The 27,966-nt window shown below is 37.4% G+C and overlaps 1 protein-coding gene across 1 annotated transcript in view; it reads left to right on the forward strand.

Annotated features, from left to right (window-relative positions):
- NPAS3 (neuronal PAS domain protein 3) overlaps window positions 1-12,437 on the forward strand; it is a 488,908-nt gene extending 476,471 nt beyond the window's left edge. Inside the window, 3 exon segments of the mRNA XM_032213697.1 lie at window positions 4,222-4,369; window positions 7,138-7,253; window positions 8,335-12,437. Coding sequence (XP_032069588.1) covers window positions 4,222-4,369; window positions 7,138-7,253; window positions 8,335-9,644 — 1,574 coding nt within the window. The 3' untranslated portion in view covers window positions 9,645-12,437.
- The last annotated feature ends 15,529 nt before the right edge of the window (window positions 12,438-27,966 follow it).

A 27,966-nucleotide genomic window follows, 5' to 3' on the forward strand; every position in this document is an offset into this window, starting at 1 on the left:
TTTTTGGGAATGTTATACAATATACAAACTATTGAATTAAATTTTGTACTATTATTATAATCATATCCTATAATCATATCTTATTACTATGTAACCTAAGCATGGGTTAAACCAGTGTTTTTCAACTACTGTGCCGTGGCACACTAGTGTGCCGTGACATAGTGTAAGGTGTGCCGTGGGAAAAACACTTTATATATAGTCAATATAGGCACAGAGTTAAATTTTTTTAACATTTTCTAATGGTGGTGTGCCTCGTGATTTTTTTCATGAAAAAAGTGTGCCTTTGCACAAAAAAGGTTGAAAAACACTGGGTTAAACAATAGTAGTACTATAAAAAAAGATTCAACTAAAATAAATCCAGTAGTTTGCTTTTAGAAACTGCAATGTATAGATAATGTAAAAGGTTACTTGCAAAGATATTTTATTTTGGCAGAATGGGTTAGGTGTAGAATCAGATTGGTTACCCCGTTCTCCAAAGGACTCTTCCCCAATCTATTCATTGCCACAAGTGTTTCACTAAACTCTCATAATTCCCACTCAGCTTTTTTATCTTTAATTACACCACTGTTGTGACTTTCTCTGTGAGGTTGGTTGGCCTGTGTTCACAATTCATCATACTACTTTGAAAAATTACCATTAGAGAGATACTTCCTTCCCTAAAACTTATTTCCCATGTGTTAAGGTAGAGTAAAAAGCCAAAATGTTCTTTTGTAATTATATTAACCCAGGTGAAACAAAATAATTTACAACCAGCAAATTGCACTCTTTCATTTGCTTTATTTTCAGGAAGTACATTAGTGAAGGAAGAGGTTATTAGGCCTTTAAGAATCCTTAAAAAAGAACATTTAATTCATGCAGTTTTGCTATTATTGCATGAACCTTCTGCCTTCTTTAGATCTCTTACTAGTGCTTTTTAGAATTGATTAACCCTGATGGGTACTTATTTTAATATTGCCTATGTTTCTTTTTCTTAAAACTGTATTTTAAAAAAATGCATGAGAACAATGATTTATAATATAATCCTAAATATGCCTTGGCTTAACCTAAGAAGATGGCAACTGTAAATGTAAATAGTAAAAGTATTAAGTTTATAGAAAGAAACACATTTCTCAATACCTCCATCTTCATTTTTTCCCTCAGACATGCAGTCAGCTAATCTGTTAACAATAGATTATAATAATAATAATAATAATAATAATAATAATAATAATAATCCTTTATTATTAAACTTTTTTATAAATTTATAAACTGAGGTATCCTAATAGAGTAAAACTTTAAAGAAATATTCCCCTATTCCTTATTCTCAGTCTTAAGCTAATTATACATTCAAAAGTATTTGCATAAAACTGAAGTCTCAACACCATAGTTTTGATGGAAAAGTTCACATGTTTCCATCTTCTTGCTTATCTTTGCAGTTTAGCATTGAATTATATCTGAAACATGAATACACAAAAGCAAAGATTCCTTCTGATTAATGCATCAATCTGGTCAACATTACCTTGTTTACAAAACACTATAACCCAAATTGCAAATGTCTGCCACTTCTACAAAACAAAAAAAGAAGTTCTGACTGAATTTTTGAAGCTTTCAGTCAATTTATTGCAACGTCAGAACATTGTAGTCAAAATAAAATGTCTATCTGTCTTTCTCTGCCATACTGCATCTGGAAAAATAAGTAATTAATAAATGTGGTGTGCCATAAATGCTGAATGCCAAAGAAGGGAAGGAAAGGGCAGGAGAGAAATATGGGAGCAATACCTGAAATTTCTGATAAACTTGTTTTTAAACAGGACAAAATCGCTACCCTTAACAACCCCAAACAAGTCCAAAGAACTGCCCTTCCACAAGCAAGTTAAGGGAATCTGCTTTAGGCACCAACATAAAAAAAGGTCAGGGGAATACATGAAGGTCAAAATTGGATGTTATGAGAAGACCTTTTCAAATGTTGGCCCTTGACAAGAATTGGCAGATGAGAAGAAAAGGCTTAAACCACAAAATATTTTAGTCCTCCAATGAACCTTAAATCCTGTCATACTATTTAGGTGACATAGAATAGCTGCAATCAGAAATTTCCCTTGGCAAAACAACAATCAGTTAAAAGCTAAAGAGGAGCCAGTTGCCTCCGCCTTGTTTTTCTTTAGCCTCAAAATGGGTGAAGTTGCTAGTCTCAATGAAGAAATACTATCAAGTAGTGCATCCTCTGAGTCCAATTATACTGCAATTCGCCTCCACCAAGAGCCCCAAGTTCATCTTGAATTTAGGTCTATCTTATTTTTAAACAAAAAACAGAGCTCATTCACACCTATCTTCAGCCCCAGAGCCATATTGTACCATATGTCTTGAGCTCAGGAGATGAATGCATCTGGCTATATACATGTTTGAGTCCAACATAAATCCTGAGGTGGCTTTGCGGCCTGGAATTGGTAGGTTGGGTTGCTAGAAGGGTTGATTAACTGCCATTGTAGTTTACACAGTGTGTCACAGACTCTCTGGATAAAGAGAAGAGCACCTAAAGCTTTAGCTGTCCCCTGAGCGAATTCTTTTGAGCTAAGCCTAAGAACTTTGGCAGCCTATCTGCTTGAGATGGGAATCTTGAACCGCAGTGATAGCTATAGCAAACCTTCACAGAGATAATAGAGAAAGTATGTGGAAAGAAAAAGGAAAAACAGAAGAAAAAACTGCCCCATACTTTTGCATTTGCCTCTGTGTTCGTTTTACAAAGAGAAGAAAAGGTTTTCTAGATTGTGATGCTAATATGGATTAAGGCTTGTATCTTCTCAGGTACAGTAGGCTTTAAACTTTACATGGCATTACATGTACTTGCATATCATTCTCTGAATCTTAAGGTACAGCCAAATTGTAAAGGTAAAGTCTAACTTTTAAGTTGAAAGTTTAACAGTACTAACCACAGTTTTTCCTGCCTTCAAAGTGACTCCTTTTCTTCTATTTCCCCCACCTCTTCCCAAAAAAATCAAAATGTACTTCATGAAACTATTGTATATGAAGCACTTATTAGCCATAATTAAATGGACAATATGAATTTACTACGTCTTTAGGACTCTGGCATGTTCTGGTTTAGAGCAAGATGATTAATGCAAATACATATTACTTGAGATAACCATTTAGCAGCTAATTTAGCCAAATTTATTACAGCAGTTAGAGGTTTTTCATTTTAGCAGACGGAGACAAGGACATGCCAAAAGCAGATATGTATGTGAATGCATACTGCCCTCTAGTGCACAAGATTTACAGGATGGAGAACAAATACATCCCAGAAGAAGAAATGCAAGCTGGAATAATAAGAATACTGAACACATTGCCTGTATTTCTGCCAAGACACATTGCTTCCTTATTTCAGCATATATGCTACTGTATGAGAGTTTTAAATTAGCTAAAACGCTATTACAACATTTGGCTTGGATATACTGGCTTGAAACATCCTTTTGAAGCATCTTTAAGCAAAATTTCACAGAACTTATACATTTTGCTTGTTCTTCCATTTCTGGTTCTATTTCAACATTGCAAATTCCTTGCTTCTTTAACATGCTTGATTCTACAACTCCCTTAGGCCACAGTTTCTTCAGCAGTTCATTGGTTGATTTATTTTGCTCTGGTATTAAGCCAAGTCTCTACAGACACTCCTCCTATGACCACTGGAGATTTGGTTCATCTGAAGACTGTAAATTCTGTTTGACAAGATCAAAAGAAACAGATGTGTAAGTTCAGTAGTTGATATCACCTGCAATGAAGAGAAATGATCAAAGAACTAGGGTACCGTATCTTCCCAAACCTTTCAAATAGCCAGAGTCTCGGGGAGGTTTACTACCTAGCAGCTATGAATAAATCACATAGAAATTTAACATGTGTATGATACACACACACACACACACACACACACACACAAATGAAACAGAGAGAATTGTCCATAGATTTGGTGCTTCATGAGCCACAGCAAATTCTGCTTCTGATTGCTTTTCCCTTGCTTAGCCGAGCTGCCAACAGCAGATTAAAATCAAACTACAAATCAAGGCACTGCCTTCAACTCTTCCAGGCCTCCCAGAAATGATTTAATTGTTCTTATAATTGTGCTTTCTCTGAAATGTAGGGGACAAAAATCATTCCATTTCTTTCTACTGGTGTGGTGTGTGCTTTAATACAGAGCAATTGTGTATAAGTGCAATGCCAATGATTTTCCTTTTGCCTTTTGTTTCTTCCATTCAGTGCTGAACAAGGGTCAGTGTGTTACAAAATACTACCGTTGGATGCAGAAAAGTGGGGGCTACATTTGGATACAGTCTAGTGCCACTATCGCTATTAATGCCAAGAATGCAAATGAGAAGAACATCATCTGGGTTAATTACCTTCTGAGGTATATCTTTTTGCCACTTCAGTTATTGGCATTTTTGTTGTGACTACAGGAAACATATTGAAAGGATAGTGTGTAACAACAAATGCAAGGAACTCAATGTGAGACTGCTTATAATTAATGTGTACTAATGAATAATAGAAGCTTGGTCATAGGATAGATTGCCAGTCTGGATTTTGCTAAATCTAGGTAAAGCTTTAGCTTAATCAGGGTTGATTCATAGCCAACCTTTCTTAGGTTGATGCTAATGTTCCTATGTGCTAGGAAGCCAAGGCCCTTATTGTTTGTTGCAATTGTCAGTACAGAATCTATCGTAAAACTCTTAAATGCACTGCCCTTTGTTTTCCAGACATGTTAGACATGTTGATTAAATGCCAGATGTTTAAGCTCTCTGAATTATATACATGGAAATATTAGGTGTGCTGTTCCTTGAGAAATACAACATTAAGACCTTTCTGAACTTAGATCTTGGTGAATGCACACTGTGACCAGTAGAGATCTGGGTGCTTTATGGGAAATGCCCAAATTTTATTTTTGTTGTCTGAATAATGGAAATCAAAACAGCATATTATTTTATTGTATAGGATGGGATGGGGTGGGCTGGGGTGGGGTGGGATAGAATAGAATAGAATAGAATAGAATTCTTTATTGTCCAAGTGTGATTGGACACACAGGGAATTTGTCTTTGGTGCAAATGATCTCACTGTACATAAAAATACATTCATCAAGAATCATAAGATACAACAGTGATAGTCATAGGATACTAAATAATATGAGACATTTAAATTTAATAAATGTGCTTAAGTAAAGAAAATGGGAAATATTGTGCACTTCAATTATGTTCTCAGAATTCTTGTTGATTTAAATAAGTCTTATTTCTATTAAACGGGGTTAAGACATGTGGGAGCTTACAAGCAATTATTGGAAGGGAATGGGCCATGTGATTCCTTTTTTTAACTCTTTCCTCTTGCAAAGACTGAGTCCTTATGTCAGGAGTGAGCTCAGAAAGAATTCACATTTCCTTTATTCCCAGAGAAGGGACTGTAACCTGTCTTTTCCCTCACTGTAATTTAATTGAAGATAAAGAGGGAATCAGATGTTACTTAGTGCCCCAAGCACTTGTTGGAAGAGAATTGAACATAGCAAGAGGTATTCTGCTTTTGAGCCCAATTCTTTCCAGCCATAATGATAAATGAAAATCAGAGTTGAAGTAGTTTCCCAGTAATTAAAGACTAGCACATATATAGACCCGCAGCTTGAGGAATCCACCTACATGTTACACATCTCCATAGTATTTGCAGATAACATAGGAGCATTCTGTCTCCTCTCCTACATGGATTAACCTCTGATACAAGTTGCAAAGTATAAGTGATTTTCCAATAAAAACAAGAGGGACTTGTAAAGCCTACTACCTTCTCAAACCATCCTCCTGGATACACAATGGTTTTAGTTCTTTGGGAAAAGTTTTTTTTTTAAATCTTGTTACATGTTTTTACTTCATGTTTCCATGCTTGCTTGTAGAGAAGTATTACTGGGCTGGCATTATAGAAATACAGAATAACAGAGTTGGAAGAGACTAGAGCTAGGTTCCTACCGGTTCGGACCAGTTTGGCAGAGTAGGTAGTAACTCGGCTGACCACACCCCTGAACCGGTTCCATAGGCACCATCAACTTGTTTTTTGCTTCTGTCCATGTGCAGAAGCAATTTTTTACTACTGCGCATGCGCACATAGTGCACATCAAAAGCGTGCATGCCCGAAGCACGTCCCTGAGAGACCCTGCAGTAACAGAAACTGGAACCCACCCCTGGAAGGGACTTATAATATATAACATGACACAGTTTGCATATGATAGTCCAGAAATTGTAAATAACAATTCCTCTGTGAGTTATGCCAAATAAATGATGAGGTCATCACAGTGGTGGGCTGCAACTGGTTTAACAACCAGTTCGATGATCATGCACTTTGTGAACACTTCGAGTGCCTAACGCGCTTGCACACAGCATTCAAAATACAGCAATTTGAAGCTCAGCTGCTTACCTTCTAAGGCTGCCCTGGTATGCAGAAGCGCGGAAATAAGCTGTGCTGTGCAAATCAGCTGAGCCAGAAAGAAGGAAATATAGGACAGGATAGGGTGGGAGTGGGAAGGCTGGCCCAGCTGATCATCGGAACTACCTGTTCGTTCAAACTGGCAGCACCCCACCACTGGGTCATCATATATTGAAGACAGTAATAAACATTTCACTCATAAGATAGAAATAGCAGAAAACAAGGCTTATGTATTTGTTGGTTACTCAACAAAGAGTTATTATTTTGATGGATAATACCAGAACAAAAAGGACATATATTTTTAAAGTAATATTAATGAAAATTCTCCAAAGCTTTAAGAGTGAAGAACCAATATATATAATTACTGTTGTTGTGCTTAGGTGTCCACATAAGGATTACTTTTAATAGTGAAAAAACAAGATGGAAATTCTCTAACAAACAAAAACCTCAAAACTATACTACATTTCATCGCATGGCTATATTTGATTAATGTTAGCAGTTTATTGTATTATATTGTTTTTAATTACTTAGTTGCCAAAAAGGGTTTGGGTGGGAGGGATGGAGGGAGGGACGGAGGAAGGAAGGAAGAGAGAGAGAGAGAGAGAATGCCTTTCTATGCTTTCTATTGTTTCAGGCATTCAAAAGAATTTTGAAAAAAGGGGGGAACTATCATACTCCAAGTTATCATATATACATGTACATGGTCTGTATCTTCTCTTTTAGCGATCCAGAGTATAAGGACACTCCAATGGATATTGCACAACTTCCACACTTGCCAGAAAAAACCTCAGAATCATCTGAGACCTCTGATTCTGAATCAGATTCAAAAGATAACTCGGGTACGTAAACGTTTATCTTGTACGTAACTTTTTGGCATCATAGAAGCATGGTTCTTCTTGGTTTATTTTAAAATTTATCCATACCATTACAACCAAGTTAGAAACTGCAATTATAACTTACAATTGAAGCTTACAAATTCTCATAAAAATGGGTAAGAAATACCTGGCTGGTTTGGGGCTGTTGCACTCTGGAAAAATCAAGTAGGAGTATTCTTATATCTATTCACTGTTGACTGGATGTCCAGATGACCTCATTGCTTAAGAGCAGCTACTGTCATCTCAGATTCATACAGCAGCTCTGTCCCTATTTGCATAGCAAGAGCCCAACATATGTGCTCTGTTAATCTCTTGGCTGGATTACTGCAAAGCATTTTATGGGAGGATGTCTTTGAAGATGGTTCAGAATATTTAGTTAGTCTAAAGCAGAGCTGCAGCTAGGACTGGCAAATAATATGATGCTAATGTTTTATCAGCTGCAGAAACAATTCCAAGTCTTATTTGAAATATTAGCACTGCTAAGCCTTGGATAGTTTGGGTGCAGAGTATCCCAAGGAACTTCCTACTTCCTCCTATATTGAAATTGGGCAGATGTTTACAAAGAAGGAGCCTTCTTACCTGTTATAGTTCACTTATAAAAAGCTCTTTCTATGAAAGCACATTTTGCATCCACATGCCAATATTAAATAATGGCTTTGATATGGATGATAATCTTTCTGGTGCTATTCATGCATGGTATTTTACTCTTTATATATAGTTTTTCTGATCATACAAACATTTAGTAGCCTGTCCACAGAACTGTCATTACTGGAGAAATAATAACAACACAAGTCTTAGGTTCAGCTTGAGCATGTATGTTTTTTCATTTTTTTAAACAACAGAATTTTGAACTGGGGGGAGTTAAATAACAGACAAATGCCGCTCAGTTCATTCTTGGTAAAACTGTCATTTTAAACCTAAAAGAAAATGTCTTTGCCAGCAATATTGCTAGTAACAATATTTCACCAGCCTCCAGGAGTCTAAGTGGGCTCTAAATCTTACACTCTTATTCCTAATGATGTTTTTCACTTTTCTTTCTACTCAGAGGACAATGAGAATTCAAAGTCGGATGAAAAAGGAAACCATTCAGAAAACAGCGAAGATCCCGAATCAGATAGGAAGAAGTCTGGCAATCAGTCAGATAATGAAATGAACTGTAATGATGATGGGAACAGCTCCAGCAACCAGGACAGCAGAGACAGTGATGACAGCTTTGAGAATTCTGACTTTGAGAATCAAAAGGCCCCCGAAGATAGCTTTGGCACGCTTGGTTCTATGCAGATTAAGGTGGAGCGCTATGTGGAGAGTGAGTCAGACTTGCGGTTACAGAACTGTGAGTCATTGACCTCGGACAGTGCCAAGGACTCAGACAGTGCAGGAGAAGTAAATGCCCAGTCTTCCAGCAAGCATCAAAAAAGGAAGAAGAGAAGGAAAAAGCAGAAAGGAGGCAGCGTGGCCCGGAGAAGGCTCTCAAGCACCTCAAGCCCAAATGGGCTTGACTCAGCATTGGTGGACCAGCCCCAGCTGCTCTCACCGCCAAACAGTGCCTCAGTGCTCAAAATCAAGACAGAGATCTCAGAACCTATCAATTTTGATAATGATAGCAGTATTTGGAATTACCCACCCAACAGGGAAATCTCAAGGAATGAATCACCTTACAGTATGACCAAGCCCCCCAACTCAGAGCACTTCCCTTCCCCCCAAACCAGCAGTAGTTTACATGTCTCCATTCCAGACTCTGTTCTAACCCCGCCAGGGACTGAAAATCCTGCCAATCGCAAATCTCAGTTCAGCACCTCATCTAACTCCGCCTTGGCTCCTGTATCCTCTGACCCTTTATCCCCACCTCTGTCAGCATCTCCACGGGACAAGCATCCGGGTGGCCCCAGCACTTCCAATTCTTTACTGTATACGGGGGATCTGGAAGCCCTACAGAGATTGCAAGCAGGCAATGTGGTCCTTCCTTTGGTTCACAGGGTAACTGGAACCCTTGCTGCCACCAGCACGGCTGCTCAGAGGGTCTATACCACTGGCACGATCCGGTATGCCCCAGCTGAAGTTACTTTAGCCATGCAGGGCAATCTTCTCCCCAACACTCACGCTGTTAACTTTGTGGACGTTAACAGCCCCAGTTTTGGCTTAGATCCTAAAACGCCAATGGAAATGCTCTACCACCACGTCCACCGACTCAACATGTCAGGACCGTTTGGAAGTGCTGTGAGCGCAGCCAGCCTGACCCAAATGCCTGCAGGGAATGTGTTCACAACTGCCGAAGGACTGTTCTCGACTCTTCCGTTTCCGGTGTACAGCAACGGCATCCATGCCGCACAGACACTGGAACGGAAGGAGGATTGAAATATGACCACATACTGTGTTCAGTGTTAAACTCCGAGGCATAGACTATGTTTTAATTTAGACCTTTAATCCTAGCACTTTGAATTTGAGCAGGTCAGCTTATTCTCTCCATATGATGCTCCCCATTTCATCCCCTTTCTCTTTAACTTGACTTATTCTTTAATGGGAAAGATACTTTTAATTTTGGCCTTCAGAGAACTGAAGTATCAGTGGCCTGCCATTTTGTCTTCTTCCAAGATGTGTATTTTTTTTCCTTTTGCATCTTTATTAAGATGCCTTTAATATGCGTATGCCTCTGCCATAAAATACTCAGTGTTGTGGTAAAGAGATTGTAAGAATGACAACCATTGGGTTTACTTTAAATTGATCTTGATGTGATCAAGGTTAAAAGAAACAAGCATAAAACAATGTGCCCTGTTTGACTAAGTCAAATGAAAAGGGGGGGGGGGGGGTATTTGTTCCTAATTCCTTTAAAAAAATAGGGGATAGTATTTTAGAATTTTATGCAGAGTTTAATTCACTTTTTATGGTTAAGATTTTCTTACTTGCACATACAATAATTTGGGTTCTTAAAAAATTAATTTCTGGCCTGTGATTAGAATAATAAGAAGATGGACTAAATGTTAACTACAGAAACATTAACTTAATTTCTAAAACCATGGTGCTATCATTTATTAATCTGTAATGTCTTCACACAATATGCAGCTTGTGGGCTGGGTTTTGTTTTTTTAAGGAATGTCTTCTGTGCTAGTCCATAGTCAGGTGCTGCAGTTTCCTTGGTTAGTTAAGACAAAAGCCCTCATTAACATTTGCTGCAGGACTTAATTTGTTTACCTCCAAACTAACAAGCCTCATATTAAATTTAAATGGATCTGGAAGACTTTTCTTTTAGAGAGTTGAGCGAATGTGCTGAAAAGAACAAGAAAATGCAGTGAAATTGACTCAAAGACAAGATTTTTTTAAGGTGTACATTGTTTCTCTTTCTATTTTTTTATTCTCAGTAGAACTGAGGCTAATTTTACAACTTCCAAATAAGTGAATGTGAGTGAGTTAATGTGTGTGTGTCTGTGTGTCTGTGTCTATGTGTGTGAATATGTGTATGTGTGTGTATGCATACTGTACACATACACACATGCACATATACATGTATGCTTAATGTTATAGAGGGAAGGTTGTATCTTTATTTTTATGTTTTGCTCATTGTTTTCTCTTTTGTAATACCCCTCCTCCTCCTTCTAGCGTTAAAGCCAATATGTTTTAACAAATGGGTTAATAAGCTTGAACTAGATAACTGCAACTAAAAAAACTGCACATTAAGTAAAAACAAAAGAAAAGAAGTCTATTTTGTCTTTGTTGCCAGAAATCAATGTAGTGTCAAACACTCCAAATAACTGTCAAGTATAAATTCTTCTTCCACTCCATCTTTGGCAGCTGTTTGTTAAGGCATCTAATAACAGATGTGAAAACTGTAATGTGTACAATGTGTAAGTGTCCTTGGCTGTCAGTCTCATTGCAGTTTCAATGTGTGTTACTATATGCAGTATATACTAAGCTAATGTAGTTGTTTTGTCCTTTGTCTTCTCTGTGCTTTATCTCTAGTCTGGAGTGGCAAAGTCCCATTCCTACAGTCCTAGTGAACCAGTGATTCTTGGGGGTTAGTGGTTTTTGTGTGGTGGCCTTCCACTGTCTGTATACCTTTTCATTTCTGCTGTTGCTTTGCTGGTGTGTATTTTCAGACTTTTCTCTCCCTCTGTTTACTTCCAACCTTCACCTTTCTTCCCAATTTCTTCTTCTAACTCTTTCTCTCTTTTTCCATTCTCAGAGATAAAAGACTCTTAACTAGCTCAAGGTAATGGAGCCATTTTTCTCCACAGAGGAGTTCTGGGTATGTCTTGCTCATACAGTGTGCATCACACAATGCACTAAAGGATGATACTCAGACATATTAAATGAAGTGATGCCATATAGCCTCAGTTGTTAACATTTCCAGAGTCCCTTGTGCTCTAATTGTAAGTAGAGGGTGCATTTCTTTGGTGTTCTCCCAAGTTGGTTAATGGAATAATACAGAAAGAGACAGAAAATTCTTGGAGTGCTCAACCAATGTGGTTCAAAAGCAAAGCTGAGCTTTGGATTGTCAAATATATATTTTTGCATACCTGTGCAATTTATTGCTGATGTATTTTAGCTCAGCAGTTGTCTACATAGTGGATGACCCTTTGTGTTGAAATGAAGTCAAGTACAGTGGGGTTTGAATTGGAGAAGTAGAGATGAGAAAGAGTGGGATAGAGTGATGCCCACTAAGGGCACTGGATGTCATAAAATTTGATAATGAGCTTGTAAAGGGTTAATTTGAAAGATTTTAGGTAGATTCCAAGGCCAAGAGAAGCTAATTTGGGTTTTGCTTTGGAAGTTCTAGCTGTTGAACAATCAAAGGAGTGCACCTATCGGCTACAAAGACAGCTAGACAGCTGTTGTTGCTTTATTTTATTTTATTTTTTATAAATGTTTCTGTGTTGTGTCGAAATGATTTCTGGTGATTTAACCTAACAGATAATCACAGCTGCTGTCTAAATCCATAGTGTTTAAAATTACAAAATGGAAAAAAAAACTTCATTACCTGTGAAAGACTGTGTCTGTGTTTTTAACTATTTCTTGTACAAATATATGAAATCTTTTATGAGGAGACTGGTGCCAAGTAGCTGAATAAAGGGGAAAGGGATTCTGTTCGTATAAATCTTAGCAGTGTTACCAACTCTACAATATATATAAAAAAATTAAAATGTTTAAAAATGACAGCTATGGTACATTTATTTTGTGTTAACCTAACCGAATCTAACTTCTTGAGTGCCTGGCTTATTCGAAACATTTTTTTTCATTGATCATTGATAATGCTGCAAATCAGAAATGTACATACTTCATTTACAGCAGGGTTCTTTTTATACTTTTGTAGATTCTCATACATGTCATACATGGTTGTCTTTATGTAACTTAATTTTTTTTCATCCTGCAGGTGCCATTTTCATAATAAACTTCTCTTGGATTTGTTACTATCTGGCATCATTTCTTTTACATACGATCATCCTGATTAATTAATGCTGGTAGTATTTGTTTAAGCAGGGTACCTTGTTTGAAAGCTTTTAAAATCTAAAAAAAAGAGGATGTAACTAGATTATTTTTAAAGTTTATAAGCTTTTCAAAGTGACCTATGTAGAAGCAGGCTAACAATGCTAATCCAAATACTACACTAGATGTGCCACCATCTTAAATTCTCAGCTACCCCAACTCATTATCATACTGAGCATTTTATGCACATTATCAAAGCTGAATAATAGGGCTGAAATGTTAACCATGGCAAAAAGGGTGACTTCAGAGAGCAGCTTGTCTATGCTGATCACCAAAAATACAGATTTATTCTTTCATATATGATATCAATACGCTTAAACTCTTTGTCACTCATATTCTATTTAGGCATTTGATTTTATACATCACCCTGTAAATTGGAAGACAAATACCTCATGTTTTCATACATTCTTATTAGCCAGAAACAAGAGACAGAAGAGTTTGCCAGAACACAAAAACGGGAGTTGACTTCAGGGTAAAAGCGCACACAAAAATAGGGCTCAAAGTCATACAGATGTATTATCATTTAAAGTGAACAATTGACCAAAACTTCAAAAAGATATGTGATTGTATCATAACATTTTGGATAAAGTGAAACAGATTGAAATGGTAACTTTAAGAGCTGCTACTGATATGTTGATGTTTAAGTGGGATGTAATATTTCAGTCCATATGAATTCCTACACTTGAACATTGGGTGTTATCTAACAAAATGAAATTCAATGGTGAAAAAGTAAGGTTCTACACTGAGGCAAGAAAAGCAAAATGCACAGGTACAGTATAGGTAGTACCTTGCTCAATAGTAGTAACTGTGAGAGGGATCTTGGAGTCCTAGCAGACAATCACTTTAAATATGAGCCAGCTATGTGCTGCAGCTACCAAGGAAGCCAACACAGTTCTAGGCTGCATAAAGAGAGGGACAGAATCAAGATCATGTGATGGGTTAATACCACTTTATAATGCCTTGCTAAGGCCACACTTGGCATTCAGTTTTGGTCGCCACAATGTAAAAAGATGTTGAGACCGAAAGCGTGCTGAGAAGAGCGAAACAAAAATGATTAGGAGACAGGAGGCTAAAACATATAAAGAACAGTTGCTGGAACTGGATATGTCTAGTTTGATGAAAAGAAGGATTAGAGGAGACATGATAGCAATGTTCCAATATCTCTGGGGCTTCCTCCAAAGCACCTGAGGGCAGGACAAGAAGCAATGGGTGGAAACCAATCAAGCAGAGAAGGAATTTAGGAATAAGGAGAAATTTCCCAACAGTTAGAACAATTAATCAATGGAACAACTTGCCTCCAGAAGTTGTAAATGCTCCACACTGGAAGTTTTTAAGAAGAGATTAGATACCATTTGTCTGAAATGGTATAGGGTTTTCTGCCTAGGCAGGGGGTTGGACTACAAGACCTCCAAGGTCCCTTCTAACTCTGTTATTCTATTCTATTCCACTGATTTGGGCAATGTTCCTGGTACATTGGTTTATACACACTATATGACAAAAGTAGCAGATATTCTTGCTGAATTTTACTTATCGACGGCACCTTTACCATTAGCCTCACAACTCTGGGAAATGGACTGAAATTTTAATCTGAAAATAGGCTTAATTTTAGCAGTAAATTCACAGTGGAAGTTTAATTTTGAATATGAAAGGAAACAAAAACAAGCTCAAAAGGAAAGTTCTTTGATTTTCATTTGAAGCTAAATTCTCAACTTGCTGATTTTCTTAGGTTTATTGAAACAAGAGACAGGCTGGCCCCTATGCTATTCATGAAAAGATTATCGGTATGTCCCAGGAAAAGGAAATTAGAAGGTTGTTTATATGATGTGCTTTCTAGGGTGCAGAAGAATTTATTTCTGAACTTTTTAGTTATTTGTAGGATTTAGGCTGTTTCCATATATTTAATTTTAATAACTGCATATACATAATTATAACTGATACATTTTGGAGGATTAATACATGACACGTGCTATAATGCATATGTGTGTGTTCAAAAATTAAATAATTTCTGTTTATGCTATCCTGATAATCTTGCATTTGTACATTAATGGACTGAGGTTTTAATCATCTTCAGCTCAACCAGCTGTTATCAGAATTTAATGTACTAAAGCAAGGGTGTCAAACTCGCGGGCCATGGGCCAAATGAATCACATGCTGGCCACTCCCATCCCCATTTAAAGAAGGGGGGAAAAGTTATGATATGTCTCGTGATGACAAGGTGCCGTTGTGAGTTTGACACCACTGTATTAAAGAAATTTAAAGCTATAAACTTATCTACAATTATATGGTGGTAAATGCCATTCTATAAAGCAGAAAATATTTTTTGAATATTTAGGCTAGGATCAGTATTTTTAATGCTCAGGTTCCAGTTTTAAGAGAAATGTTTCTGCAACAGAGGTTCAATTAAGAACTAGCAAGTAATTACTTCAACTTTAAATTATGAATTCCCATAATTTTATCTAAATGTTATTATGAATATGAAATACGTTGGTTAGCTTGTCTATTCTGCATGGTATTTAACACTTACAAATAATTTGAGGTCTCTAAGAGCTTCATCAAACAATAGATATTTATTTGACATTTTTAAATATGTAAATATAAACATCTAAAACTCAGGCTTGTCAAAAGCAAATTGCATGGTCAAAAATGTATGTTTGCCTCCTTCTCTTATAGATTGTTTATGCTGGGCATTGAGTTCTGGAACAATTCTTATATTTTCTACCAAAACCTCTTCTGTTCTTCCAAGTCATTACAGATAATTTCCTGGGCAAAAAGGTTGCAATTAGTTTTTAGATTGCCAGAGAAATATTGTGAAGCCACAATCTCAGGCCTGCCAGCATCTCCATTTTTGACTTGCCAATGTAATATTCTAGAGTTAGATGTTACATTTCTTGCTTAAATTCATTTGTTTCTCAATGCAGAATCTGATTCCAAGTGTAGAAATTAACTACATTTGCAATGAAATTGTGCTGAAAGTTACATTAAATTTCAGAGAACTGCAAAGGATGTACAGTAGTCACAACCAAATTTCAAAACAATAATGTATTTATAGAAAGTATTATTGCCTTTTATACTTTATAATACTTAAAATGAATATAACTTATAGCAGTACAATAATAAAAAAAAAGTTAGAGCCAACAGTCTTATTGTGGAAACAGCAAAGGAACATAAGCCTTTGGAGAGTGCATGAATTACCTAGATATATCTCAGATCTGAATTTGGAAGAAAGGAGATTGAGAAGAGATCAAAAGGTCAAGAAGGCAGCCTTAACTATGAGCACTGATCCCCTGCTCCTTTTACTTGTGTAGCACATATAACACAGATAAAGCAGATAGAGCCTTCATCACAGTAAATTTGACATCTTTGATCATTCACAAACTATCTGCACATGACTTGCTCTACTTCATACTCAACTGATGGTCATAAAATGCTAGAATTAAGTGTGGCAACTTGCTTTCTACAGGTACGTCATAAACAAAGTTTGCAGTTCCTTGCAAATTCCTTCTTTCAAATCTGTTCTATATTATTTATTTATCAAAATATTCTTTTGCTATTCTTTCTAGAATCTCAATCTTCTCACCGATTCCAATCCCTAAAAAAATGTATTTGGTTATAGAGAAACCACTCTCTGCAATAGCGACCCATAGTGATTGTCTTGAAGCAACTATTCAGAATTCGTAACATCATGAAAAAGAACAGAAGCATTCCTTAACTCCTGGGAAGAGAGATAGTATTAAGAAGAGATTTGAGCTGGTTCTTCCCTGACTCAGTGGAATATAAAAGAGAGGGGATTCTATCACTATAACTACTATATTAAATATAATTATAGTTGAACTTGTTTCTGGTCTGATTCTCTCTCTCTCTCTCTCTCTCCTCTACACAAGTGATAACTACTCACTGGGTTCAAATTATTTGAGAACTCCATTAATAGATATGCGTTCACATAAGCAAGTTATAGGATTGGGAATAGCAGGTCGACAGACAGACACATGAATACAGATGTAACAAAAGCCACTCTTACCTATTGCCACCCAAAAACACTGGAGAAATAATTTCTGGTTTTTGAGCTACAATTAAGTTTGGCTGGAAGCTCAGATCTCCTTTATCTGAGTCTTGGTTTTGAATCGTTGCTGGGTGATGTTGCTGATATATTATTTTCTAAAACCAGGCTGAAGTAATACAAGAAAAACAAGACAGGCCTGTCTCAACATCTTTGAAAAATCAAACGGAGGGGGGGGGGGGAATCAGAAGATTAAATACCAGCTTTTTGCTGGCGTCACTACAAAGCGATTGTGTAGTACAGTGATTATGTAGTGTAGTGATTGTAAAACAATCACATTGGGACTGTCTACTATGTTGTGGGTTACAGGCATTCTATGTAGTGATTTCATTAATGCTCTTGTTTCCTTTTTTTACGGGAGGAAAATGAGGCAGGCTGAAAATCAGCATGTCATTTAAAAGGTACCAAGATAAGGCTCATACGATGCTCATAAGAGCCTGATTTTGGCAAGGAAGTGGGATACCAACATTTTTAAAGTAAGAATGCAACCAAAACTGGGAAACAAAAATGCACATATTGGGCACAAAAGAACACAGGTCTCAACCAATGCATATGGCAATTGAAATTGAATAGCATATTGCCTTTTAACTTATTCCTTTCTCTTAAGGTTTTGTTTTTAAATGTGATATGTTTATAGTGACATGCTGAGATTGTCCCTAAATATTCTCAAGAAAGGCTTATTTCCAAGCCCAAGCCTTTCTCAAAGAATCCTCAAAGAACAAAGTAGGCTTTCCATTTCCAAGGAGGATAGTTCACCTCTGATGTTTATCTAGGTTTGCCCAAAATAATTACATGCATTTCACCCAATTTTCTCAACCTATTTGATCAGCAACACACCATTGAAGCTAGCTTTAGTTTCCTGAAAGCACAGGAATATAACTTGGCTTTTATCTGCCTACTAAATATTGAGGAAATGACAGCAGCAGGACACAATAAGTTGCATTTCCTGAGCAGAATTAACATTTCCTTGTTGGATTATTGATTTAGGTGTTTATCTGTTCTGCATTATAACTGAACATAGTAAAATCAATCAATAGTATTCTAAGTGCTGATGAAGTCCTCAATTTTACCCTAAGTGTTAACATTTTACTTAAAAATGTAAACATGCAACCTTAACTCTAATAATAATAGAAGTAGAAATAACTTTCGATGAAGCTGGGTTCATACTGTAAAACTCTTCATGCACGTTCAGATTTACACTGGGTCCATTAAACAAGGAAGTTTACAAGGTATGTAAACTGAAAGTTACTGTACATACAAATCATTTACCATTCAGAGGCAATGGATGACATCATCATGAAATGGCATTTGTTCCAGAAGTCCAGGGGGACTTCAGTTAAACCAACATTTCACACTGGCTCTAATGAATCCTAAACCAGCTGTGTATTATTGAATGCTCCTTCATGTTTCTATGAACCTCTTTCTTTCACGTTTCTGGTGTCTTTGTCTTTCTTAGAACTAAGATGAATGAAATAGACTCTGGGATTTCCAAAATGCCTTATGTTAACTTATATGTCCTTTTATATTTTGACATAAACTTTAATCTAATGTCTAAGTCTTTGGTTACCTCATCTGCTGCAAACATGTGGCTACTGAGATTCAAACCATTTTGAGGTTCGCTTCCTTTATTTTTCATTACTTTATCAACATTGATAGTTATATAGTCAAAGTGACATCATTCATGAGTGATAAGGTAATATGAACAAGATTTAAATTGTACAAAAACAAGGGGGGGGTGGACCTAACACTGAAGATTCTGGGCATTTTTGTGCCATAAATTGGCAATTCAGTAGGAAATAAAAAGTGAGCAGAATTTACCTACTCTCTGAAATAGTACCATCTAGTCTCAGGCTTAGCTCAATTAGAGCATTCCTTTTAGAATAAATAACAATATTATGTGAATTTAATCTAAATCAGAGATTATCCATATGTGGCCCCAAAAACCTTGGTACTGCATCTTGAATCTCCCTTGAATGCCACTGGAATCAGACATCATGCTGAAAATTGGCAGGATACATACCTGCTGTTTTGAGATAAGGATCCCTACAACTGGGCTGTAAACTTTCAGTTAAGACAGTTCAATCAAAGAAGAAGAAAAAACCTCCCATCAAAGGGGGAAAACCTAGAACAACTCAGACTACCCCATCAGTATAAGCTTGTCCTATTTTGCACAATTACTCTATTTCAGGCATTAGCCCCACTCCACAAAGCACATTAAATATCAGCTGACTACTCAAGACTACCCACCTCTGCATAAGATGGATTTAGTTATTAATTTGGTGGGGCTTGAAAATCAGCAGCATTTTAATGCAATAAATGTAACCGCATTTTGTTATCCAGAATATTCTTACATTTTCCTGGTGTTTTGGGTATCCACCAGTGTATGGATCCCATGATATATATTATTCTTTGTTACGTGATTTGTGACTGTTATTATCATCTGCCTGTTGCTGAACCAATGTAATAGCCAATTGATTATTTCACCATCATTGAAAGTTCTTCCAAGTCCAAGTAAATTATGTCTAGTTTCTTCAAACTTGTCCACTTCTATTAATAGTTCTAGAAAAAAAGAAACAAATTATTAAGAAATCCATCCTTCTGTGGATCTATGTCAGCTGTCTCTAACTTAATCTGTATTAGATTGTTACTCAATCCAGATTCCCCAGAGGCCTACAAAACACATAGGAAATGAGGTCAAAACACTCTTGTTCCCAATACCTTTTGTGTCCGCCTGAACAACAACCTTCCATTAGTCTGATCAGTACATTAGCCAAGTTTATGAGGTTAATATTTATTAATATTGTACATTAGGGTACAATATATATTAAATAGAAAAGGAAATTAAATTTAAAAAGAATTAAAGATGATATTACCTTGAAAGGTTATAGGAGATGTTTAAAGTATTGTAGTAAAATTCATATTTAAATATCAATAATTAAAGCATTTCTGTGATTGAAAGGTAGGTCAGTAAAAAATGTTCAATGTCCCTGGTTTTTTCATAAAGATGGGGTGTCTTAAAGTTCCATAAAATAAATGTTTAAATATTGTTTTAACAACAAGAGAAAACTCTGAAACTGCCTTAAGAACTTAACTGTTCCAGTTTCTGTGCAGGATTAAAGCAGAACTGTGTTGTGGGGCAACATCTTTTATTATAACGATAGTCCTTGACTTATTACAGTTCATTTAGTGACTGTTCAAAAGTTAGAATGGGACTGAAAAAAGTGTCTTACAACCAGGGGTGGGGTTCTGTGGGTGTGGCTTTGTGGGCGTAGTTTGTTGGTGTGCCAGGGGAAGGATACGGCAAATCTCCATTCCCTCCCCACCCCACTAACCTGCTTTCCATCTCTGTTTTCCTGCTCAGGGCAAGAAAAGAAGATCAGCTGGGAGGTTGGGAGGCTGGGAGGCAGCAGGGGCATGGCCAGCCTATTCGCCAAACTATTCAAAATTTCCGCTACTGGTTCTCCAGATCTGTCAGAACTGGCTGGATACCATCTCTTCTTACAACCATTTTTCATGCTTATGACCATTGCAACATCTCCATAGTCATGTGATCCAAATTGAAATGCTTGGCAATGGACTCATATTTATGACAGTATCCCGGAGTAATGTGATCATCTTTTGCGGCCTTCTGACAAGCAAAGTCAGTGGGAAAGCCAGATTCAATTAACAACCATGTCATTAACTTAATAATTGTGGTGATTCACTTAACATTAGTGTCAAGAAAGGTTGTAAAATGGGGCAAAATTCACTTAGTACATGTCTCACTTAGTAACAGAATGTTGGGCTCAATTATGGTTGCATGTCAAGGACTATCTGTAGTTGCTTGATAGATCATTTGCAGTTAATGTCAGAGTTTACAGCAGCAATCACATCTAGAAACCACACACAGGTGACTCATTCATCAGGATTCATTAACTTCTCTTTGTATATATAAAATATAACATATGAAATAAATATACAATACCAAACAGATTTTTTCAATCATAGGCATAGGAGAGAAGAGTTTCAGTTCAGAGCAGCAGACTAGTTTAGAGCTCAGCACAGGACTCAGAGCTACAGAGCTAAGCCATCTCTAGGCTCCTTGCTGTCTGAATCAGCAAACAACCCCCATTGGCTGACCTTGTTACTAAGTCCTATTCCAGTTCACAAATATTCATACTCTGACAGTTAATATAATTTTTCATTGAGGTTTTTTGGCTCCAAACACACTAAATTTTACTTCCCATCATTGCTTCTTGATATGAAAAGAACCTCAAGTATTTATTTGAATACAACTATAAAAATTAAGACCAGAGAAAACTATAGGATACTGCATTTATACGATAAGAAAAAGAGGGGGGGGTGTTTCTCAATAATTATCCAGAGGGGAGAAATTAGCTTATATACACTAAAAAAACTTGAAATGACTGGGCAACAAATGGTTGTAAATGTAGTCACTTTGCTAAAAGGCATACATCTCTTTGAGAATCACCAGGACGTGCATACTTTCTTATCAACTGACATTTAACCAGTGGTGGGATTCAAAAATGTTAGCAACTGATTCTGTGCCCAGTTTCTGGGTGGTGTGGCCATGGTGGGCATGGCTACTTGGCCTCCTGCACCATGATGGGGGGGATTTTCACCCTCCTCAGGCTTTGGAGGCTTCCCCTGAGCCTCCAGGAGGGTGAAAACAGCTTCCCCTAGGCATTGGAGGGCCTCCAGAAGCCAGAAACGGACTGATTTCTGGACTTCCGAAACTTCCAGAAGGCCCATTGTTTGCCTTCTCAGAACCTCTGCATGGGCCCTGTACTTACCCGGCATGATTAGTGGCTATGTGGAGACTCCTGGAGGAGAGGAGAGGAGTGGGCAGAACCGGCCAGTCCTTGTAACAACTGGTTTGGCAAACCAGATACAAAATTAGCATCTGGTTGACCCGAACCAGTCTGAACCAGCTGAGTTTAACCCTTTTTCTAATACCTAAACAGGGTTGGTGCTTCTCATTTTTACAGTGTTCAGTTCCATCCTTCAGTTTCATCCTTTTTCTTCTTCTTTTTGCTGGGAGACAAGGGAAGCTGGTCTTCTATTTGAATTGGAAAGTATTAGTGGCAGCAACTGAAACATTAGAATTTGACGGCTGAGGCTTTCCAGTGTTGTGAAATACACGTATAAGAAGTATTAATGGCTGCCTTAGCGAACCATGAGGGGACAAGACCTCTCCAAGCCTGTGGAATCCTTGGAAGCTCAGCTGGAGCTGAAATAATTAGATGAATAGGAGAGAGAAAAGAACGATTAACTTTGGAAGTCTAGAAGGCTGAAAAGTCTTATGAGGTGTGTTTCCCTAACCATAAAGGTGGGTAATGTGGACTCCTTTATTTAGCTGGTAGTATTATTTGCTTTTCTTATCTTGTGTTGTGCTTGTTTTAATTAAAGAAAACAAACTGCCATCTTGGTGCCTAGCCATAGTAGACCAATAAAGAGAATAATATCTCATTTTCCTTGTTCAACATAATGCGGTTTAGACAGAATTTGAAAACATAGGTTTCCTTTCACTCAATATTTACATGTATTGGGAAAGGAGGAGAGAAAAAGCTATTTAAAATTATTTTAAGAACTAGAATTGCATCCTATTGCTCACAATGAATTCTTAGCACTAAATGAACAATGAATTCTAGTGCTTTTTTCTTAATCCATTTTCAGAGTGAGTTTTTTAATGTTTGTATCTAAATCCTACATTGCCACTTTCTTACAGCAAATATTATTTTGGAAAGACACTCAAAGGAGCTGTATTATAGTCTTCAGCCCAAAGCAAACAATAATTTTGCATAAGTGCAGATAAATATACTTTGGCCTATACTGGTAGACTTCCTGACAGTTTTGCAAAGATGACTTAGCCATTTACATTAAGATATCAGAGTTCATAACAAGAGCAATGTCATGGATTTTATATCAGCTAATGGAAAAGCTTTGACATGTAAAAAAGGAGAACATGCTTGCAGGCTGTTCATTTTCTATAATAAATGTTCATGACTTTGTGATCATTTTTACTAGCTACGTAGGATAGAAGGGATGTAGAATACCACTACTTCGCTGGTCATAAAGTTCAGGTCACTTATACATGATGATTTTCAGAGTTTCTGAGTCTATGATTAACCTGTTCTGGCCTAGGCTGCCCAAGAGCATGAAGCAAACTCCTTATTCCAACAAAAAACCCTTTTATTATTTACTGTGAATTCTGCTCATTCATCTCCAGCAAAGTCTTTCAAGGAGGGTTACACAGAGACCTTATCTGGCATAGAGAGCTGCCAGGCCAATATCTGCAAAAACTTGGCAAGGAGTCCTCAGAGAGTCACAAGCCAATTAAACAAACTAATTGTCTCCTGAAAACGCCACTCCCCTTTCGCTCCTCTTTTATTTCTTCTGGGAGGGGCCATTCATCATCTATCTGTGGCCTTACTCCCAACTCGACCCCTGTTCTTTAGCTGTTCCCTTCGTCTGGCAACTCTGTGCATGCACACACTGGGAACAGGCTCCAGTTGTTCCTCTGCCTTAATGATGTCTGACTCTGAAGGCAGTTGATAACTGGCATACAGCTCTGCCCCCCTCTCTGCCTCTGACACAGAGCACTCATCAGAGCCTTGCCAGACTCCAGGACTGCCCCATGTTTTTCCCCAACCTCCTCACTGTCCGAATCTTGCTGCTGGCTACTGGTGGGCCACAATATTACCCTACAATCTCTGACATTACATAAAAGCAAGTTTAAATAAGAAACTGAAGAAATGGAATATAATTTCACTTAAGGTCATCTGTTCTTTCGGAATCTTCTGATGATAATTTAGTCCCACTATTTGATGTTTGCTTTCTTTCACTTACCAACTCACACTTTTCACTCTTAGGAACAGCTGAAATTTGAAATTGGTACTATGTACAGTGATTCTTTTACCCCTGTTATGCCAGTGTTTAAATGATTGGGATTACAAGGAGCTTATCACATAGTGACAACTTTATTGTTATGCTCGTTTCCTAGCTATATGACATTAGTAAAAAGTGCCCCAAAAATAGCAACACCAAAAATCATTCTAGTCCTTCAGGCAACCTAGGAGAATCTTTAGAAAAGCAACTCCCACACTGCTAAGTAATCTATAAAGAGGTCACAAGGGAAACTTAACAATAACTATGTAACTGAGTTAGAAATAGAACCATTATCAGAATTAAACACTAATATAGTCTCATGGGTCATTTGAGCTTCAGTCTTATGTGAAACCAGGTGATACACAAACAGCAGCACAAGAGAAACACCCTTTGGAAGTATTGTCTCCACAATGTGTCCTCAAGGACACATAGTATTTGTAGTACTGTCCTAACAACTTACCATACAATACAATAGCAAAGTGGAAGGGACCTTGGAAGTCTTCTAGTCCAACCCCCTGCCTAGGCAGGAAACCCTATACCGTTTCAGACAAATGGCTATCTAACTTTTTCTTAAGACTTCCAGTGTTGGGGCATTCACAACTTCTGGAGGCAAGCTGTTCCACTGATTAATTGTTCAGACTGTCAAGAAATTTCTCCTCAGTTCTAAGTTGCTTCTTTCCTTGATTAGTTTCCACCCATTGCTTCTTGTTCTACCCTCAGGTACCTTGGAGAATAGTTTGGCTCTCTCTTCTTTGTGGCAACCCCTGAGATATTGGAACACTGCTATCATGTCTCCCCTAGTCCTTCTTTTCATTAAACTAGGACATACCCAGTTCCTGCAACCATTTCTCATATGTTTTAGACTCCAGTACCCTAATCATCTTTGTTGCTCTTCCTGCACTCTTTCTGGAATCTCCACATCTTTTTATATCATGGCGACCAAAACTGATGCAGTATTCGAAGTGTAGCCTTACCAAAGCATCATAAAGTGGTATTAACACTTCACGTGATCTTGATTCTATCCCTCTGTTTATGCAGCCTAGAACTGTGTTGGCTTTTTTGGCAGCTGCTGCACACTGCTGGCTCATATTTAAATGGTTGTTCACTAGGGACTCCAGATCCCTCCACAGTACTACTATTGAACAAGGTAGTTCAATAGGTATAGTATAGGTACCACCTATACTATACCTGTGCATTTTGTTTTTCTTGCCTAAATGTAGAACCTTACTTTTTTCACCATTGAATTTCATTTTGTTAGATAGTGCCCAATGTTCAAGTTTGGTCAAGATCCTTCTGTATCTTAAGCCTGTCTTCTGGAGTGTTGGCTACTCCTGCCATCTTGGTGTCATCTGCAAATTTGATGAGTTCCCCATTATCCCCTCATCCAGATCATTGATATTTGTTCCCAAGCTGATATCATTTCTTTTTTTTTTGAAGAAATACAATCAAGAAATCACTAAGATACGTGGCAAATTTTGTACTTTAATATCTGAAACATAGGCAAGAAGTATCTAAGTCTAAGATATAGAATGGTTCAAAAAGTCTTTGGGGATGCTAATCTCAAACCCAAAATCTAAGATTAGGTTCACAGTGACGGTGGCAGTTTGCTAATGGTTTTGCAATTCAGTCCAATAGCGAAATTAAGTGTTTCAATTTTCTTCCGGTTTTATATACATAAATAAAAAGTGAAACATATTCCTGATGTGATTTTCTTTGAAGAATACGAAATTTGACAAATGGTCAATTTAATGAGTCTGGCATCAGAGTGACTGGAAAACAGGGGAAGAAAACTCCATGGCAATAATTTAAATAGGTCTTAAATCAGTTTGACCTGAAACAACACCTTGAACCTTTCTGTCAAGCACCTGATATGTGCCTGGAAAATAGATTCTATTGATAAATAATTAAATAACAAAAAAAACTAATTCAGAAATGAATAATTGAATGAGGATATGAACAAGTTTGCTTTACATTGTTTCTTCTTAAATATTCATAGTGACAGTGTTTAGATATAGGTAATGGTTGCCAATGTTATAATGTCTAAGATTTGATTCAGAACATTGTGGCCATCAGAAGCTGCATGTACTCAGTAGCATATAATGCAACAGTATGTGGGAACCATGAAAACCACAGCAGTCATGTGTAACCCAAAAATAAACATATATCCATCTCATGTGTTAGTTTCTGCTATGTAATTATAACCTCACCCAGTATATCAATTGGAAGAATCAGTGCCTAGTGCTAGGAATGTTAATTCTAGCTGCAATTTTCCAACCAGATTGTTATGTAGTAGCTCTTGTATGCAAATAACTTCTCAAACACTATTTATTTCTGCAATGTCGCTACTCACATGACCAGAGAGCTTCATAGACAGAACGTATCCTTCAATTGAACCATTTGGGCTATCTCATATGTGCCAGAATCTAGATTTCACATGACAGGTTAATGGAAGAGAGAATCAAGATTGTGGGTTAATACCTGAGAGTAATTCCTCCTCCATCTAATTGAGGAGACAATTCTGGAAGATGTTCCAATTGTTTAAAGGACCTACACAACAGCAGAGTGCTTCCCCATTGTAGAGAGCCAGGAAAATGACCCGGGAAAGGAATCCAGAAGGAAAATAGTAGGAGCAGAACAAACATTGTTCATTTCAGCCACCCTCTGCTCCTCTGACTCCCTGCAGCATAAGAGAATAGAAAGGAACGAACCAGGTAAGTTTATGAGACTCTGTTGTTAAATACTTATAAAGTAGTTCTAGACTTTTGAAGGGCTGATGAGCCTCGGTGGCACAATGGTTAGAGTGCAATACTGCTGACTGCCGGCTGACTGCAATTTGCCAGTTCAAATGTCATCAGGCTCAAGGTTGACTCAGCCTTCCATCCTTCTAGGGTGACTAAAATAAGAACCTAGGTTGTTGGGTGCAATATGCTGACTCTGTAAACTGCTTTAGAGGGCCCTGTAAAGCACTCTAAAGCAATATATGAGTCTGCTATTGCTATTCCTAGTACATTCTTGCCACAGTTGGAAAGGTAGAACAGCAATAGTGCAGGTCTTCTGAACTGCTTACATGGCCAACCTGCATCAGAGTTACAAAACTCTTTGTCTTGGATTGAACTCTTAACTCAGTTAAAAGTTTTAAATCAGCTATTCTAAAGTACCAATTAAAAAAATGATCAATTGGTAAGCATATGTATCTTCTGTTCATAATAAAAATATTTGGATAATTCAAGATTGAGGAAGAACTGGTAATCCTTCCCACATTTGTGCTTAAATTAAATTATGCTTCTCAGGAGATGATTAATTTGGAGGATGCTATATCTCATCTTTGTATCCTTGCCTCCTTAGAAACAGTAAGATTTTCTAAACTGCTTTGGAAAGAAAAGCTTATATAAACCAGGAGCTGTGGTGGCCCAGTGGATAGAATGCAGTATTGCAGGCTAATTCTGCTTACTGCCAGCAGGTTGATTCTCACTGGCTCAAGGTTGACTCAGCCTTCCAACCTTCCGAGGTTGGTAAAATGGGGACTCAAGATTGTTGGGGGGCAATATGCTGACTCTGTAAATCACTGAGAGAGGGCTATAATGCACTGCAATGTGGTTATAAGTCTAAATGCTAGTGCTATTGCTAAACCAACATGCGGGCACTGGAATTACGCAGTTGTAAGGATTCCCAAAAGAAAATGACAAAGATGACAATTTAATGATTTAGTCATTACTCTAATCCTGCATCTCTTTCCACATAATTCATTGTATGCATACTTTCCCTGTATTCTCAGATATCTACTGAGAAATAAAGATGAGCGAGACACGCTTGGTGAACCTGACCTGTATAATGAAACGGTTTATGAGAAATTATGATATATGATGAAAATACAAAGCTCTGATGTTAATGGGCTTATTTATTGATTGCAAAATAAAATTCGTGAAGTGTGAAGCCAGAACCAGGGCTGCAGGGAATTGAGCCAGGAGGACATTAGCCAGGGAATGTGCATTACACCTAAATGAAGCTAAAGGTTTCCTAAAGTCTTCTGCTTCCAGAAGCAAAGCCTTTGAGGATACAACAGGAAAGCCTTTATACAGCTAAGGCTCTGTCAAGCTGCTATTTGCATACTTTGCTGACAAAAGGGAAATGCTGTATTAATTCGTTTTTATTACCATTGTGAGCCTTCCAACAGAAACCTCCCAGGACACCATCCGCAGTGCAGCTTTACAAGATTATTTCCGCAATAGAGTTTGGAGTGGGGTGGGCGTGATA

The sequence above is a fragment of the Thamnophis elegans genome, chromosome 1 (genome assembly GCF_009769535.1).
Source record: "Thamnophis elegans isolate rThaEle1 chromosome 1, rThaEle1.pri, whole genome shotgun sequence".
Taxonomy (NCBI): Eukaryota; Metazoa; Chordata; class Lepidosauria; order Squamata; family Colubridae; genus Thamnophis; species Thamnophis elegans.